Below are 18,616 nucleotides of genomic sequence, written 5' to 3'. Positions count from 1 at the left end.
AAAAATCATTTACTGATAAATATATAAAGTTTCTGTATTAGTCTTGATCATTATTAAATGAAACTTTTTTACTTGCAATATCACACACAGACAATGGTCATCTTTTAATAATAACTCTGTCAGTAATAAGAGAATATGTGTCACTTTATAACACCATTTAACTGTTTTATTTAATAAATATCTTAACTATATTGTAATATATATTTCTATTTACGAAACTTGTGGTATAACAAATAAAATGAATCACACAACCTTAAGTGAATATAAAGATACTTATATAAATCCAATTAAATAACACAAAACCTACTGATTTAAGTGACAAATATATATTTTAGATAAAAAAAGAAACAAAAAAATGAAATTGCTTAAAATATGATTATTCTTAGTGAACTCGAAACATCATAATATACATAAAACTTAAATAAACTAACAAACTTGGCATTGCAATAAAACCAAATAAAATAGCATGCCATAGGTTTCGGATGTTCTTAAAATAAACTAAGAACATCATATACGTATATAAGTATATATATGAAAATATGTACATAAAATAGGAAACAATAAAAAAAACGGAAGAAAAAGAAAAACTTTTGTTTACTTTCAGAAGAGTAATTTCCTGGAAGTTACTAAGAAATACAAAGAAAACAGTTTTCAACTACTTCAAAATATTATGAAGCACAAAGAAAATCTTGAGTGTTCAGTCAAAAAAAAAACAAAATTGTTTAACAAAAGGTAAAACAAATATAAACAAAAATATGAAAACAAAATCTACTAAAATTCTAAAATCAAATATGCATACGACTCATAATTCAATTGCATAAAATTGAAATGCTAGATACATAACCAACAGATTATGCAAAATATAAACTAACGAGCATTTAATAGCTGCCGTCGTAACTTCGCTGATGTGAGATACTTTTCAGTTTGTAAAACTAACTGCTTACACATGTAGTAATAAGTATATTGATGTTCTCTAATATCCGTCTTAATGGTAGTTTTCTATTTGCGTGTACACATCAACAACTTTTCGACCTGTAATCCTTAAATATTATTTATCAATCTTTGCTGCTTTGTTAAAATAACTAATCCTTTCAACCAGAAATCATATTTAATAGTTTACTTTACAAGTTGTTTTTGTATATTAAATATATTTTAACGTCATTATTAGTATCATTATGAAGGTTGCATGCACACTATCTTCTTCATGTATCTTAACTAAATAAGTGTACGTGTTTGGAAGAAAATCCGCTTCATAATAATGTTTGGTTATAAATAAATAATTAAATATGTGTTTCTGGAGAGGTTCTGGAGAGAGAGAGAGTGAGAGAGAGACAGAGAGGCCGTCCCATTAGATCGAAAAGAAATTAAAGGTTTGTATATAGAAGCACTGGGACACCCAAGATGCTGATGAAAATCAAGAAGAAACATTATGATAGTTACGATAGTTGCAATAATAATGTCTCCATCATACATATTAATCTGAGCTCAGAGGTAGTTTAATAACATATTCTGGTTCAGTTAAGATAACTGAAAAATATATCGATAAAGTTTGGTTGTAATAGCATTGGTCCACCAAAGAAGTTGCAATAGTAATATCTTCTTCATACATATTAGTTTGATCCCGGAAATAGTCAATCTTAACTAAGATTATGTTATTAAAATATTGATTGAAAAACGTATCAAGAAACTTTGGTTATAGAAGCACTAGTCCACCAAGGATTATAATACAAAGAATAAAGAAAATAAAGAAAATCATAAAAACCAAATTTCGATAAATTAATGTAATTTTTATAATTGTTGTTTCTTCATTACAGTTTGAACCCTTTTAGTTTTCTTTTCATCATTCCACAAAAAAATCTACCCTAAATCTAATATAATTAAAAAATTATATTTTAATTTTTTATGTCCCTGATTTTTCATTTTAGCATTAAAAATAAACTAAAAAGATTAAAATATTTATTTACTTATAATTCTAAACCTAATGAGGCTACAGGAGTTTAAATTAATGGCTTTTCAACCATAAATTTTACCAAAACGGTTTATTTTATTTAATTTTATACATTCTACACGCATAATTTGCAGTTTATACAATAAAACCAAATCAATAATAATAAATTAATAATATAATTATATAGCAGACATCAATATATGCAAATGTAAACTGATATATCTATACAGTACTAATATTTGTACTTATAATAACAGAGCATGTAAAGGTTACAAACGAAAATATTGACTTAGAATCAAACACCCAGCAGAAAATAAAATAATAATTTGCACTACTACAATTTTTCATTAAAAATAATAGAACTCTGTTTAGAAATAGAGTACCAGCTCCCAACGGAGCGGAGCACTGCGACCATAGCTGATTTTTTATGCTGCAACAGACCCTAACCGAACAGAAGACATTCCGCCTTTCGAATGAAAGCCAGAATGTCAGCCATTAAGGACTTCCTAATGCGGGTAGGGAGAGTAGTTCTCGACCCAGTGACCTTTTTAAAAGTTTTAATAAAATTGAAATTTATTTTAAATTTTTTAAAAGAGACCAGTATAAAGTATAACTTCGCAGAGACGGTCAAGCACTAACATATATCAAGTACTAAAGCGATCAGTAAGTTTAGTTTAATTTGGATGAATGTAAACCACACATATATCTATAGGTTTCTAGCTACATTGGAGAAGCAAAATCTAAGCGTAGGCATTATATAGTATGTAATATGTACACTTTCAGATTGAAAATTTAACATGAACCACTATTCCTTGCATTTTTTTAAATATTAAAGCGTATTTTTAGACCGAACATAGTGGCATTTAAACACAGATCTTGCGATTTACCATGCTATCCAATCCATCAAAACAATAATTGACCAAATAAATGAAAATATAACATACGTTTAAAACTTCTTGCAGAATTTACTGTAACATATTATTTTGTCTATTATATGTAGACAAAAAAAAATTTAATCAAATTTAAGCAACTTATTAACAATTTTTATTAAGTAGAATATAAACTAGACATAACAAATAATTTAATATTATTCTATTGTGAATGAGCAACGAAATCCAATGTCAATATGCTCAAATACATACTTCAGTTTAAATCCCATAAATCTTGAACTCATTTCTTTGTATTTTCTGTACAAAACGTAGTAATCATCTTCTTGTAACACAATTTTACAAATTTGAGGTTGTCCCGAAACAATGAGTTTAACAACGTCAATCACTTCTTCGTTAAGTTCATTCCATCTGTCCGTATGCGTTTCAGTTTTGCCAAATGCCAATAACATTGCCATCAAATTTTCATTCAAAATATTATCATATGATCTGATATCAGTTTTTGTTCCAAATGATGTGTTTATTTTAAAGTGGTATTGATGTTCCCCTATATAATTTATAACTGATTTAGGACAATGATCAAAAAGCTGTTTTATAATTTTGAACAAAAAAGCTGTACACATAAATAGCAAATCACGCGAGTCGTCAAACTGACGGCAACCGTTCAAGCGTTGACTCAAACAATAGTGGATATAAACCACAATGCGTAACAAGTCTTTAAATTGTAAATTTTTACCCTTACATTCCAAACGACCAAATGCTCTAATCAAAAATGGAGTCAATACACTCTCTTCAATAAAGTACGCGATAACCTTCCATGTTTCTTCTGCAGCTAAAGTAATTTTTTGATCTGTGGTTTCCTTCATAATAGCATATTTATACATGACATACCCATCTACTGCGTCCTTCAAAACCGATGATGTACACCGCAATTGCAACATAGGCGATACTTCCATTTTCTCAAATATAAGAAAATGTAGTTCTAAGGGTAATTCATTTAAATTATTCATGTTACTTCAAAAAGTGAGTTCACGGTTTCCTTAGATGAACCGGGAGAATTTAGAAGATAATTGTATAATAATTATGCAGATGTAGTAAGTCCGAGCGTATGTATTGAGTTTGAGTTTTTTTCTTATGGAGAAAAATGAAAAAAAATATATTCTATTTTTAATGTTAATTTCAGTTAAAGCAATGCTAATGTTTTCAATAGTTTTTAAATTTTTTATTATTTAGAGGGTTTCAAATAGCATCCTCCCAGAGTTAGAGTTTGTGATACGGAGATACGGTGGGAGGATAGCATAAAATATCTGGGAGTCACTTTTGACAAACGGTTCAATTTGCTTAAAGATTTGAAATACAAGCGGAATAGCTGCTCTAATAGCTGCTCTACATTTGTTAAAGCCGCTATTTAATAATTATCACTTCAACTTTAAAAGCAGAAAGTTACTTTATACAAAGCCTCAAATACTACCTTAATGCAATTATAGATAGCTCAAAACCTGGCTTTAAGAAGACTGTTTAAGATTCCATGGTATATTAGATCAACAGACATACATAGAGATCTTAGGATTGACTCAGTGAAAAAATATATCAGAGACACAGCTCTAAAATTATTCACAGTGAAAAAATATATCAGAGGTAGAGCTCTAAAATTATTCACTAAAGTTGATACGCTATTTAACCCCGCCCTAACAATCCTCAAGTCCACTTCTGAACTCTCAGGAAGATATGCTGATTTAAGGTCCGTCAGCAATTAAAAGACAAATAAATTATATGATTTCTTAGCCTAGTTAAAACCTAGTGTGGGGTAGAGATAAGCCCCCCAGCTATTAAAGAGTAAAAGTGCGTAATAGTACTAACTCAAGAAGACTCAAGATCAAGATCAAATAGCAAAGAGAGAAAGAATGAAGAAAAAATTTAGTTAATTTATTGAAAAGCGGCTGACCATACAACGCTGTTTCCAGTATAGCCAAGTACTCATTATCAGTTGTCCTAGGAAATATACGAATGACTTATTTAGTTTATAGTCCGTATGTAATTTGTTTGGACTGCAAGTGCCAGGCTTAGAACTCGTGCCTGTACATACATTAAGGGTACTCATCTACTCATTTTTTTTTTATTTTTTTTTATTGAAATGAGGTTAAAGCATCGAAAGTCCAGTCAGTGCGAGATTTTAACCCACTAAAGTCACCCCGATGTCCGACGGTTAGTCCACCGAGTTGGTATTTCTAAGGGTACTCATCTAAGCACATAAATTTATCAAATACATATTTTTATATATTTATATATACGGTTATATGAACGCACTTAGAAATCTGCTCTTTTTAATATTATTTTTTATACAAATCATTGTATATTTACTACTGGGTAGCTAGACAGCAAGAAACACAAAATATCGTGAGGTAAGGTTATAAATCAAAATAAATAAAACAATTTGTGTATATGTAATCTCTTAAGCAAAAAACAAATAAAACCGCATGTTTACATTAGTGTATTGATGCACTTAACCACATCCATTTTTATTCTGTCTGACCACTTAACTGCGTCAAAGACATAAACGTTTCTGTCAGGATAATTTATATAAGCTCCTTCATATATATAACCTAATAATAAAGAATATCGATTGCCTTACCATAACCAAGTTTGCAACAAGGCCAAAAGTAATTACAAATATATTGCATTTGGTGGTTTGTCTCATATGAGATGTCAACAGTCGCTTATTGTAATTCGTAGCAATTGCACCGAATGCACATATGAGCGGCAATACCGACAACTTTGATTGAATTTCTGACACAAAAGGAAGCCACAACATTTCCGCTTTCTTTCAAACTCAGTCAAGAACAAAACTGCAAAAACAAAATGGCTAGTTTGAGGTGCAATCTATTTGTTACTTTCACTTTGTGTTTTCTTAATTTTTCCCTTTTTTTAAATTTCTCTCTATTTTTTTGCTAGTAAAAGTTTTTACCAGCAAAACAAGCCAACTTTTTACATTAAAGGTTCGTTTTCTGTTAACTTGAGCTCGTACTACTGCATTAAAAAAATGTTTTTCTTCTCAACAAATAATGTCGCAAAAGTTATAATTCCAAGGTGCGATAATAGAAAAAGTTTAGCTTTGACTCATGCAATGCAGTAACAAAATTTTCTTAATTAAAATAACAGAAGCCCTAGATTTTTTTATAAACTATTTATAAGGACTTACTTCCAAGTCCTTATTTCAAACAGGAAAAAAATATATTTATAATTATTTTTTATAAAGAGGTTTTTCGAACAGTAGTAAACTATAACAACAAAAATTCATTTCATATTATTTTAATTAATTGAATTTTTGGCTGACCATAAAGCTGTTTCGAATATTGCCAAATACCCATCATCAATGGTCTTGGATATAATTCTTGTATTTAATTATTCGTAAACAATTTTTTGAGACTGCAAGTATCAGTAATCGAACTCGGGCCCTGACAAATTTGAAGCTCAGAGCCAGTGTTCTTTAGCGAATTGACCCAAAGCCGCACTTGACGTTTATGTTCGCACATTTTCTTGGAGTTTTGTTACTTAGCTTAAAAAATTCGCTTGCTGTGTTTATATTAGAATGAAATCATAAACCAGATGTAGAATAATTGAATTAATTAATTAATTATATTTTTATTTTTAAATTTCAATACTATTTCGTTTTGGAAAGGCATTATTTAATGCATGATTCATATATTCTTTCTTATGTATAGAACCTAATCTAAAAACGTAATACTAAGAAAGTCATGCTAATGTTTCTCTACGAGTCGCACGGGCGATATTGTATTTAATAGAAACTAGTATATTTCATAAAGATATATTTTATTTTTTATATGTTATATATATATATATATAATTTCTCAAATGTAGTACTCGTACATCTCTTTTAACTATGTCTAGATATAAATAATATTATTCATCTATGTATTTAGAAAGAGAAGCTTTATAATCAAACTAAACAAAGAGTTCAAAAATTTCATTACAAATTATATTAAAGCTCCTGAACAACTCTATTTCTATATGAATAATGTAAGGATATAAGTTACAGGTACTTTAATAGTAAATATCCGTAATAAGTTTTCAAAGTTACAGGAAACTAAATGTCAACTATTGATATGCCAACGGCGTTAACTTCATGTTAACTGCAATTTATTTCAGTCTTTTTAACGCTCAAAAATTGTAACTTCATGAACTTTGCCTTTAATTTGTACTAACTTTACTGGGACATGTACGAATTAAAGTGTGAATATACTTTAAGTATATATAATTTTCACAGTGAAATTGTTTTAGTGAAATTTCTAGAATTTTACTCATTCACATTCACTTATGAATGTAAGGCTAACTACGACGTTCGAAATGCTACGAATGAAAGTACTAATTAGGACATCCAATGTTAACGATAACGACAACGACAACGATAACATTTAATGATAACGATGACATTGCAATTAATTTTACCCAATATCAGCACAAATCCCTTCAGACTCTATTCCGTAGTTATTAAATTGTCTGTGATTTGCTTGGAAAATGCTCAAATTAGAACTTGAAAAGAGTGTGATTAACATCCAACAGTGATTGGCAGTAAGTGTAGTAGATACATTTCTGACTTGATTCGCTTTTCAGTGATGTGACAACATGATAAGTATTTAAGTTTAAGACTCATATGAGTCGCTATTAGTGATGAATTGAATATAAGAATACATATTCGGTAGTTATATTGATTTGAAATTAGTTGTTGATTTATCACGCAGTGGTATATCATAGGTTAGCTTAGAAATAAAGGTCAAAGATTCCTCGTACACCATCAAGATATATATGGGTAATTGTGTTCAATGGCAAAGATTCATTTAAGAGGGTATAAAATCCATTTTATATAGTGTGAAATGTTCGCAAAACCCCATTTGAATACGACAGTGATTGGGTTTCCTCTTCTAATGATTTTGTACTATAAGAGTATATATAGTATGGGTTTGTATTGTAAGGGCATTTATGAGATGTATATTTCTGATTAAATTAATTTTCGCATCACTTGAAGGATTTCTTTTGTTCTAGAATTTTATGTGGTTACCGATATTAGTATTTAATAACCAAACTATTAAAGACGCAAAAAAATAAATGACCAAAAGTGATAACCCAAAGATATAAGTGATATAAGTATAGTCACATTCTACATAGACCTGTCAGAGACATCAATAAAAAAATATTTATTTATAACACTCAAGGCATCAAGAGATCCAGAGAGAAAGAGACAAATCGAAATATGATTGTGAAAACAGTTGGAATAAAGCTAAGAGATTGTCATCTGACAGAGTTGACAATTATTAATTACTTCCATGCGTGTCCTATAGGAAATTAAGGGTTTAAATACAAACAAGATAGCTAGATATATTTAATCTTAGCTCGATCGGTCAATATCGATTTTGTTACTTAATTTGTAATTTTGCATATGGTTGATTAACACATACATACCTAGAGAACAACTAGTACGATATATGACCAAGCCATTACATGCCAGTTTGTATGCTTAGCAATGACAGTGTCCTAGTATCGCGACTGTACAACTTTGAAGAATAGAGAATATAAGTGAAGTAAAACATCGATAAGTATGGAATTGTTCACCAAAATTTTTGGTCCTTGTTATGCCAAAGACACTGCTGATGAGAATGAGAGTTCCTTTTACTGCAGACTATAGAATAAGAATTTTATATCACTTTCTAATATGTGTAATTACTTTTACCTTACTGCCTATCATTTCTATTTGTAATATATATACTTTCAAAGTCTGATATTTTTTGTAGTGCCTTAAGTATATCGCTGTATTATGTTAAACAGTTATTTATAACGAATCCAAAACTTCATTCCATTGCGTTCCCAGGAGAACATATGGTCATAACGAATCGAAGTTGTAACAGTAAAAACTATATACCTAATCATGCTGCCAAAATTGTGTATTAATTGTTGTAAATGTTTTTAATAAATATCTTTAATCATGTACATATATATTATTCTTTCTTTTATAGTAAAGTAAAGTTAAAATAATTTATATATAATTTTATTGACTAAGTAATCGGTATTCACATTCCCGTTTATCTAAGCAACAACAGTTTGTAGCACAATTTCTTTTTGAATGTACACACATGTAGCCAATGTAAAAACTTGGACTTTGATGAAACTATCTACTCTGGTAGTCTATGTCAGAGTACACTTAATGCAGCGATTTATTAATCAACTCACTTAGGCTTTACGCCTTGACAAGTAACAAGTGTAGAGGTCAATAAATCTTGCCACAGAAAAGAAAAATCGAAATTAGAAGTTGATAAATGTGAAAGCACTTAGAAGAATATTAAGGAAACCAACATACAAAATAATTTATATGAAAGAGAAATATAATAATAAATAGAATTCTTATAACACAATGTGTATGGTTCTGTACTAATTAAAGCTCAACAAAAACAAAACAAAAATATCTGAAATGAATAGCAAACACAAAATAAAGTAATTATGAAATAAAAAAAGGAATATGAAAATAATAATGAAACTTAATTCAATTTTGTCATAAAAATTAAAAACACCATATTAGATTTTCTTTTACAAAAATGAAAATTAATTTTATTATTCTTATTTTCATAATGAAATGAGTTCATTTTTGTATATAAATCTCATAAATTTAACAAAAACGAATAATGTACCAGATGTGCAGAAGCAATACCAACAATATATTCTGCTGAATATGCAGGATATATAGTATTACCAATTAATATAAAACAGCAAGGACATTAGTAAACTAAAAATGGTGGTTTCACTAAAAAGGTGTTAATACAAACTTCAATGCCCAAATATCAAATTTTCAAGGCCTTAAGTGGCTAACAATTTAATAGTTTCATTTTCAACTCTTGACCTCTTGACAATTATAATTAAATAGGTAAATATAGAAATAAATTAATACAACAATTTGGGTAAATTTATTGCTAATTTGGTCTTCAGTATAGCAGCCCAGTGAACTTATATCAAATTCACAATTTGCGTACAACAAGTGTGCCCAGCAGGAAGCAAATTGCTTATTCCCAGATGTCAACTTAACAGGTTCTTAAATGTACTCTAACGAACTAACAATGGAGCACTTGTTTTTATGCCCTTAATCAAGTAACAAATAAGTCACACAGTTGAACAGAAACAATTACAATTCCATTAGTATATGCATATCTTTTGCCAAATTATAGAGTTGTGCCATTTGATCCTACTTTGGTATAAACAATGACTAATTCCAATGGATGTATAAGCATTACATTAGGTGTAAGTGATGTTTTCCTTATAATATGTTAGTGTTATTGTGCACTTATTATGATGTTAAATTTCTTTTGGAATGCTTTTCATTATTTTGACAACATATGGAACGAATTTCCAATGGCATTTCCCACTGCAACAAAACGACTATTGTCAGTATTAACATCCAAGTACCGGAAATTCCTGCGGGCTTTTCCCGTTTACTAACAAATTAACATGTGTGGCAATGCAGGATAAACAAAAAATTCTCAGTCAATTGAACAAGTGCGAAAAATCAAAAGTGGCTAAAATAAGTGGTGTTAAAACAAGGTTTAGGGTGACCAGACGCTGTAAACATTTCATTTACACTCACTATGCAAATATTTGAAATAGAAGGCAGTCATTGTGTGCGAATATTTAAATGAGTAATTACGCCTATTTTCTTATTTAATTGTTAAATTGCTATACAATGTTATATATAAGTGTGATTTTTAATTAAATTCTTATATCACTATACCCACAAATTTTACAAGCACACCGTGACGAGTGACCTCTCACGCCTGACCTCTATTTGTATAAAAACATGTTTACAAAAAAAAATATTTAAAAAGATTATTTTATTTTTGTATTCATATTACTTTGTTTTGTTATCTTTTTAAAAATTATCACAAAATTCTTCTCGTTTTTGTTGTTGAATTTTGTTAGCAGAAATCACTAAAAAACCATCATCAACAGATGTACCCTGAGTCGTTGGTAGTATTGTTAATGCATTCAAAATTTCGCGGCCTTCTCAGTGTAAAAATGTATATACAACACCAATAATAATATATTTAATAATTTTTCGTTTGTATATTTTTTTGCGAAATGCACTTGTCAGAATTAAACAACAAAAAACCCCTTATGCAAGTACAGGTTCATTAAATAGTACTTGAGATTTCACAAAAACGTTGACCTTTTCTTTATTTTGGTTTCAGAAAGATAATATTCATTGGTATGTAGTGAAATAAAATTATGAATCATAAAAATAAGAACTGAAACTGATCCTTTTGCTTTGCACAAGTGTTTAAGTCAATGCAGATCCTTCAACAATTTTAACCTTCAAATAAAATAATAAATGTCCTTGCTATATAATATTGTATTGTCTATAGAAAAAAACTATAAATTATGCTACTGAAAGTACACAAATAAAGTAATAATTAATCATCTTAAAAATAAAAAGTCTAATTTTAAATTTCATTTACAACCATTTTCATCATTTAATAGATCTATAGATCTATTTATCACAAAATAAAGTAAAATTTTTGTTAAAAGTAATATAATACTTTTTCGTGACATATTAAGTAATTATACATATAATCTAGATTTAGGTAACGAATAGTGCGTTTTAGTAAAATTATCTACTCAATTTAAATAGATAGTCTACAAATTCTTTTACATCATTTAACAAAACAAAATAAATATAGTCTCAAAATTAAAGCCTTATACTCATTTAACAAGACCACAAATTTTACAACTTTATAGTTTTAGTCCAGACAATTGATGAATGTTTAATATACCACATACATTCACTTAGTATAATGGACATAAAATATATTATGAATGAAAGTAATCCCTATGACTCCATACTGACCAAAAAAAAAACGAACTCAAATTAGAGACAGTAAATTATACCTTATCCTCAAGCATATATTTTATTTCGTTAGGAGACAAATTTTCCTTTTAACTAGATCCTTATGGCGTCAGTTGTAAGTTATATTATAATGATAATATGAACACAAAAGCAACATGAGATCAATTATGAAATTTTTAACTGGTTGTACGGAGAGACATATTTGTGGAACATTGTTATGGCATTTTAATTAATAACTATATTAGTCAATAATAGACTAATCAACTCAGTTGATCCTACGAGACATTTAAATATTACTTATTTACATATAGTTATGTACAAGAATTATAATTTAAGATATATTAAATTTATTCAAGATAATAGAAACTTCGATTTCATATTTAGGTCAAATATAATTAAGTTGGAAACTCTATGACTTAATGGTAAAAATGCCAACTCTAGTATATACAGCCAAACTGTTAGTACCGACAGCATAGCAATGAACAATCTGAAGTTATATATTATATAGTTTTTATCATGTTAAAAAAATTTGACAGAGACAGATAATCGTAATTTAACTCTCCACCAACTAGTATTTTTTTCGTACAACATGTCCCTCATTATCCAAACTCAAACAATATATGTATTTTATAATATGCTTCATGTTATCTTATAAAGGCATAATCATCTGCATTGTTGTTTCCCCTCTACAACAATGGCTTTCAGGACCTCGGAGAATGTGTAGTCCGGACCCTTAACTAACTTTCCGTTCCAGTTTAACTAAATTTAGTATTTAGACATTAAGACTATTTCTTCCTGTGTTTTATGGATTACAGTTTTGTTAAACTATAAAAATAATTTATATTTCTTGCATAGTAATATGTAGTATCAATACTTCTGCAAAAGCTTTAAGTGATAGTATCATCTAAAGGAAAAAAATGTAGAATATAACAGAACTAAAGCTAGCAGGTTTCCAATGTCGTGGATTAATGCGTCACTGGTGAATCTTTTGTGTTACAACTCGTTTAAACAGACGCCACTCAATTCTGCAAATGTTGACCAAAATATTATCTGTTAAGAAGTACCTTATGTCAGGTAATTCATAAGATCTTCAAATAAAGGAGAAATCAAAATCCAATAGTTACAAATAGTTTCACTGCTTTCAAGTAGACCCGACATTCTGTCTCTTCAGCCAAATGTATATATAGGTTTTATTGAGATTCTTAAATTGGCCATCAAATAACCAGCAATATATCAAAGGTGTATTCTGCTAAGTACCAGCACGTTTCTGTAATCATTTCTTTTACCTGTTTTTTATTAAAAGTGCCTTACATATACGGATGGAAAAAAAGATTTTAAAATTTGTTTTAAAAATTATTCGAAATTAAATTTCAATTAGCATAGAATTTTAAAAAATCAATTTAATTTAATATTTTATTGTGCAAATAAAATTTATTTTCAAAAAAACAAATTCGCTTGAACTCAACTATTCCATATCTGCCATTTTTGCCATTTTTGCTTATGCAGATTTTAACGCATCACCGGCTGACGGTCCCAAATTTCTGCCTAACAACTTAAACAATGCGAAAATCGTGCCTATAAGCCTGCTGCAGATTGCGGATATGCTAAAACAATAACTAAACATTTTCAGTTAGAAATTAGTTTTAAATTCAAAATTAAATATTTTTCAATTTACGATTTTTAGTGCAATTTTTTGAAAATAATTTTTAAATAAGACAAAAATGACTGACACGATTATTTTAGTCATAAAAACTTTATTTCAGCATTGGCTAAAATTTCTATTCCGTTTTTCTACTGTAGGGAGAAATTTCATTTCTACCAAAAGCAAAACTATAAGAATTTTAGATATTGGTCGTACTCAGCAAATTCCAACAAAATCATGGATTGTTTGACTATGCAATTTCGATTTCATCTGTGTGGCCTTGGAAATTTTACAATGGACTGAACTGTTCAACATTCATACTCACACATGCAGAAGAATTTATATGCGGAAATGCATAAATAACTTCGGGAAAGAGTTTGAGATACAAATGAAGTCCAAACTTTGGAAAATTTCACAACGAAAACTAGTTACCTAAAATTTTTAAATTTTTTTAGTTAGATTTTAATGCGTTGATGTTTCCATGGAAACTATTATGCTCAACATTAATTAACTTTTTATTTTTGGTTTCTTGGTTCATTAGTAAAAATTATATGCAGATTCATTTGCTTTCTAAAACTTCCTGGGGTTTGTAGAGGGAGTGGCCTTCGATTAGTGAAAATTTAAATACCTGCGATATGAAATACGTGAATATGTGCAAAAATTTTGAAATTTATGCTATTGAATGGTTTGATATTTTAGAAGATAAAACGGTGTCATATAGGGATAATTAATAATGCATGTAATTATCATTAGACTCACCTCAAATACTTAGTTTTTAAAAGTTCTATTCACTTTCAAATAACCTTTATTTACATTAGTTTACATCGTTTTTTTGTCTTAAATAAGATGTGGTTAACCCTTAATCAATGCTATTGAACGTAACCAAAAAATTTATAAAATATTTCAAAAATTTGATTGAATAGGAATTTCTTCTTAACTACAGGACATTGTAGTCTTAATTACCACATGAAGATTATAGGTGCGGTAGAAAGTGATTCCTGTCGACTCTGTCATGAGGAGAAGGAAACTGTAGAACATATCCTATGCAACTGCCCAACGGCGACAAGACATAGACTCGACTACCTTGGAAGCGGGACCTTAGTCACAAATCAAATAGGTTAAATTAAGCCCACAGCAATTATGAGATTTATTAATATTCTAGAATTATTTTAGTTGGGCCTTTAGGTGCACATTAGATCTTTTACGTCGGGATGCATTCATAGCCTATTATTTAATAATAATAGTATTAAAGAAAATCGTTTGCCAACGTTCATCACTTCTTTCATGTTATCCTTTACTTTATTAATGTTAACTTAAACAAATCAATAAAAGGTATTTCAAAAAATATTTTGATTAAAGTGTTTAATAACAAAAATTTAATTTTAATCGTATATTATTTAACTAAAAAACTTAAACTTCCGATAAAATTTATACTTAATACCCATAAGTATCCTTTAAATGCGGCAATATATAATAGAATTGTGCTTATCTTTCAATAAATCTATTTTTGGTTTCTTAATTACTTTAATAAAACTCAATTTTTTTATTCTTCCATCTTCTTATATCTCGTTACTAAATCATAAATATAACATAAACCCCATAACTTTAACCTATCTAGATATATATTTGATTTCTTTTTAAAGGGATGTACAACCAAGATATCCCAACTGTGATATCTGTGATAACAAACTTGTGATAACAAACTGCTAAAACAATCCAACCAAGAATAGTGACTACAATATAATAAAGCTACACCTACTCAAAGACATATTAAATAAAATTTAGATATAATTCTTAACATGAATATAAGCACAGAGCGGAGGACCTAGCAGTCGAGTTCCTTATTCTTAGTTAATTTTAAAATTAATTTTAATAAATAAAAGATATAAATATTTGACATTTGGAACCAATCAACAACCGAATTGAATTTCTGAAATATCTACGGAATGCATAATCATATATTTAAGCAAAGTGATTAACTGAGTATAATTTGATTCCATAATAGATAATAAAAAAATTTTGCTTAAATATTTATAACTATTAATGGATTTAATTAATATGGTATATAAATTAAATAAAATAAATATATTAAAACAAATATCCAACATAACATAACACCTAAATTTGAAATAAATTTTGTATAAATATCAATTTTAATTATTTATTTACATCTCCTGGCATTATATTAAAGATACATATTATAATTATTCAAATATACAATTATAAATATACATTATACGATTTATTATATCTTATTCAAATTATTTATTATATGTGTGTAATATAATACATATATACAATAAGACAATTGTATTTAAATAATTAAAATCATTAATCATTGTAATCACCTAAAAAATATATTTTCTTTTTGAAACTATTAAAATGCTATACCATCTAATTAGTAATTTTTAATGGCTTTAAAAATCAAAAACGATTATTTGATTAGTATTTATAATCACATAAACTGACAGGCATTCCAGAATTTCTACTAAAACTATCTATGATGCGCTATGAATAAAAATTTACACTTAAAAACAAATTAACAAGAAAATAATGATCAACATAATTTATGTATATTACTTTATTATGATGAAATAGGAAATGAGTGACCAAAATTGTATCTATGGCGGATAATAAAATTTGTTGTATCTATACAGTCCACAGCACTCACAATAACATTTGTCGCAAATAGCTATGGTACACAAAATTTTAATTACTATAAGCAAATGCTTGGCAAGGTTAAAACAATAACTCAGCGTGTCCTTTGATAAGCAGAAACGTATTGTAGCTTAATCCGCATACACATTTGGGCTCAAAAAGATCCTTTTTGCGTTCTGCAGCAATAAAATGTATATTTCTTGGTAAAATCGCGGATTACTTTTGGAATTTTATGGAAATACTCAAACGATTTGCATTTTGACCTGCACTTATTTAATAACGCCTATGTATGGGCAGGTAGTTGACATTCTGGCAGCGAATTCGGCGAACTAACTTAAGGACAGCTATTTGTTGCCCATGAGGGTTTGAGTATAAATACTTTTGTGAGGACAATATTTCTACATTATCAATTGAAACGTATCACAGACAACTACGTGTAGTTTGAATATAATAGTTAAACATAATTTTAAATTTCAATAAAAATCTTAATAAAATCGTAACAAAATGGGTTGCTGTTCAAGTTCTGCTTTGGAAAAAGTAAACATTTCCTTGGATGAAGGCATTTACGTTAAAACTCCCGAACGTACTGCATCAAGACGCAGTTTAGCTAGCCGCATAAGTTCTGGTTCCAGTGGTGTATTTTCCAATTATACATCTCCTAGCAGAAAAAGCATTTCTTCCAGTCGCTCTAATGGATCAAAATTAAATATTTCACCAAGTCTTAAACCTAAAGGGATTAATTTCAATGAAGAACCAAAAGTGGAAAGTCCAAAATTGTCTGCATGCGATGATTTTGTTGATGTTCGTGTATTGGATTTAGATAAATCATTTGGTTATTTTTCGGATACAAATAATACTGATAGCAGCTTGAGGCATCTACCAAATTGTGAGCCATTCAATGATTTAGAAATGGAAATGTACATGGTGACACATGCGGACTTTATGATGCCTAAAACTTCTTCACCGATATTTAATAAGCGTGAAATAGGTTATGCCATGCCGTCATTAATTGAAGCTTCACCTGCATCACAATCATATCAAAAATGGAGAAACTATTTACAAAGAACACCAACATATCTATCGCAAAATATTACTAACATTCCAGAAGCTATTGCTGGACTATTCTGCCCACAAGATTTTCCTGCATTTACCGAATTGGATGATATGGAAAGACCAGCAAAACGTTATAAAGTTGATAACGGAGAAGAAATAATTTTTGAAAATTTTAAAGAAATCGTATCGACAGATCTGTAAAAATAGAAAGCTTGATACATCAAAAATATTTGATTTTGGACTAAAACCTTATCAGAGGTGCCTACCTTGAACGTTCCATTGAAAGCTTCACACAGCAATAATATTTGTGCTTGGACTTAAACCTGAACAAAGGTGGTTACATTGGATGACATTAGATGCTTGACCCAATTACAAAGATGCTAGATGAACAAAATGTCAAAGGACTGATGAGAATGAGAATTTGTTCTTATACGAAAGATTGTTCTTTTTGGAAAGAATACTTAATGTAAATGATTAATTTATTTGCAATTGTAGTAAATTTATAAGAGTTCGGTTCTACAATGAGTGGAAATTAAATAAAAGAAAATAAAAAAAATAAAAAATAAAATAAACATATATATATATTTTTATTATTTCTTGTAAACTGATCATAACTTACATCATTTAACAGTAATTGAATTATTTAATAGTGAGTGACCGGAGGTCGCTTTTCTTCTGAGTGGTCACTTTTCTTCTTTGCCAACGGGTCGGTTAAATTTAAAATAATTAAATTAAATTTTAAATTCAAAAAACCTTTCAAATAAAATTACCCGTGTATACATATATATTAAATGACTATTTGGATCTTAATAATTAAAAATAAATAAATTGAATGGAATATATATTTTAAACACATTAAGCAGATGTAATAATTCTAAAGAATAATTCATTCTATTTAATTAATTGGTTGCTGCTATTCATAAAATCTAACTAATATCCTCATATTGGCGTAATTAGTAGGTAATAATAATAATCGATTTTGGTTTTGATTAAAGCAAAAACTATTTATCTTCCACATAATTATTTGGCTCAGTTGGTAATTATACCAACTGTATTGCTTTTCATTAAATTAGGCTTCCATTTAGAAATTATGAAATATGCATTTATGATAATATGTTCATAATGTGCCTTAATCCTTTCAGTTAAGCAAAAATTTAGAAGGACACTAGTACAATTAAACGAAACGATTACATATTCAAACCAAACATATGTAATAACCGTTATTGTAGAGAAAAGCGATTTTATTTTGAATCTAATTAATTTTTGATATTCATTGATATATTAAAGCTATTAAATCCATTGCTAATTAATTTATATAAATAATTTGTTTTTATATGCATATAAAAATACTTTTTTTCTTATATTTGCATAATTTTCTACGTATATTAGAGTATAAATAGAAATTTATTACAAATATTAACAATATCATTGTGTCTATACATTTTTTTAAACCAAAAAGTACGCCAGATAGCAGAAATTATTTAATGTTCCTTGCCATGTACAAGAACCATTACTATAATTTTAAA

At 28.4% G+C, this 18,616-nt stretch overlaps 1 protein-coding gene across 1 annotated transcript; it reads left to right on the top strand.

The window, feature by feature from the left end:
- Window positions 1-16,541: 16,541 nt before the first annotated feature.
- On the top strand, window positions 16,542-17,291 carry LOC119666994. The gene has a single exon (XM_038076271.1). It carries the CDS (start codon window positions 16,542-16,544, stop codon window positions 17,289-17,291), a length of 750 nt encoding a protein of 249 aa, XP_037932199.1.
- Window positions 17,292-18,616: the final 1,325 nt, after the last annotated feature.

The sequence above is a fragment of the Teleopsis dalmanni genome, chromosome 1, assembly GCF_002237135.1.
Source record: "Teleopsis dalmanni isolate 2A chromosome 1, ASM223713v2, whole genome shotgun sequence".
NCBI lineage: Eukaryota > Metazoa > Arthropoda > Insecta > Diptera > Diopsidae > Teleopsis > Teleopsis dalmanni.
Note: the sequence above shows the minus strand (reverse complement) of the source record. Positions and strands in the feature narration are given on the sequence as shown.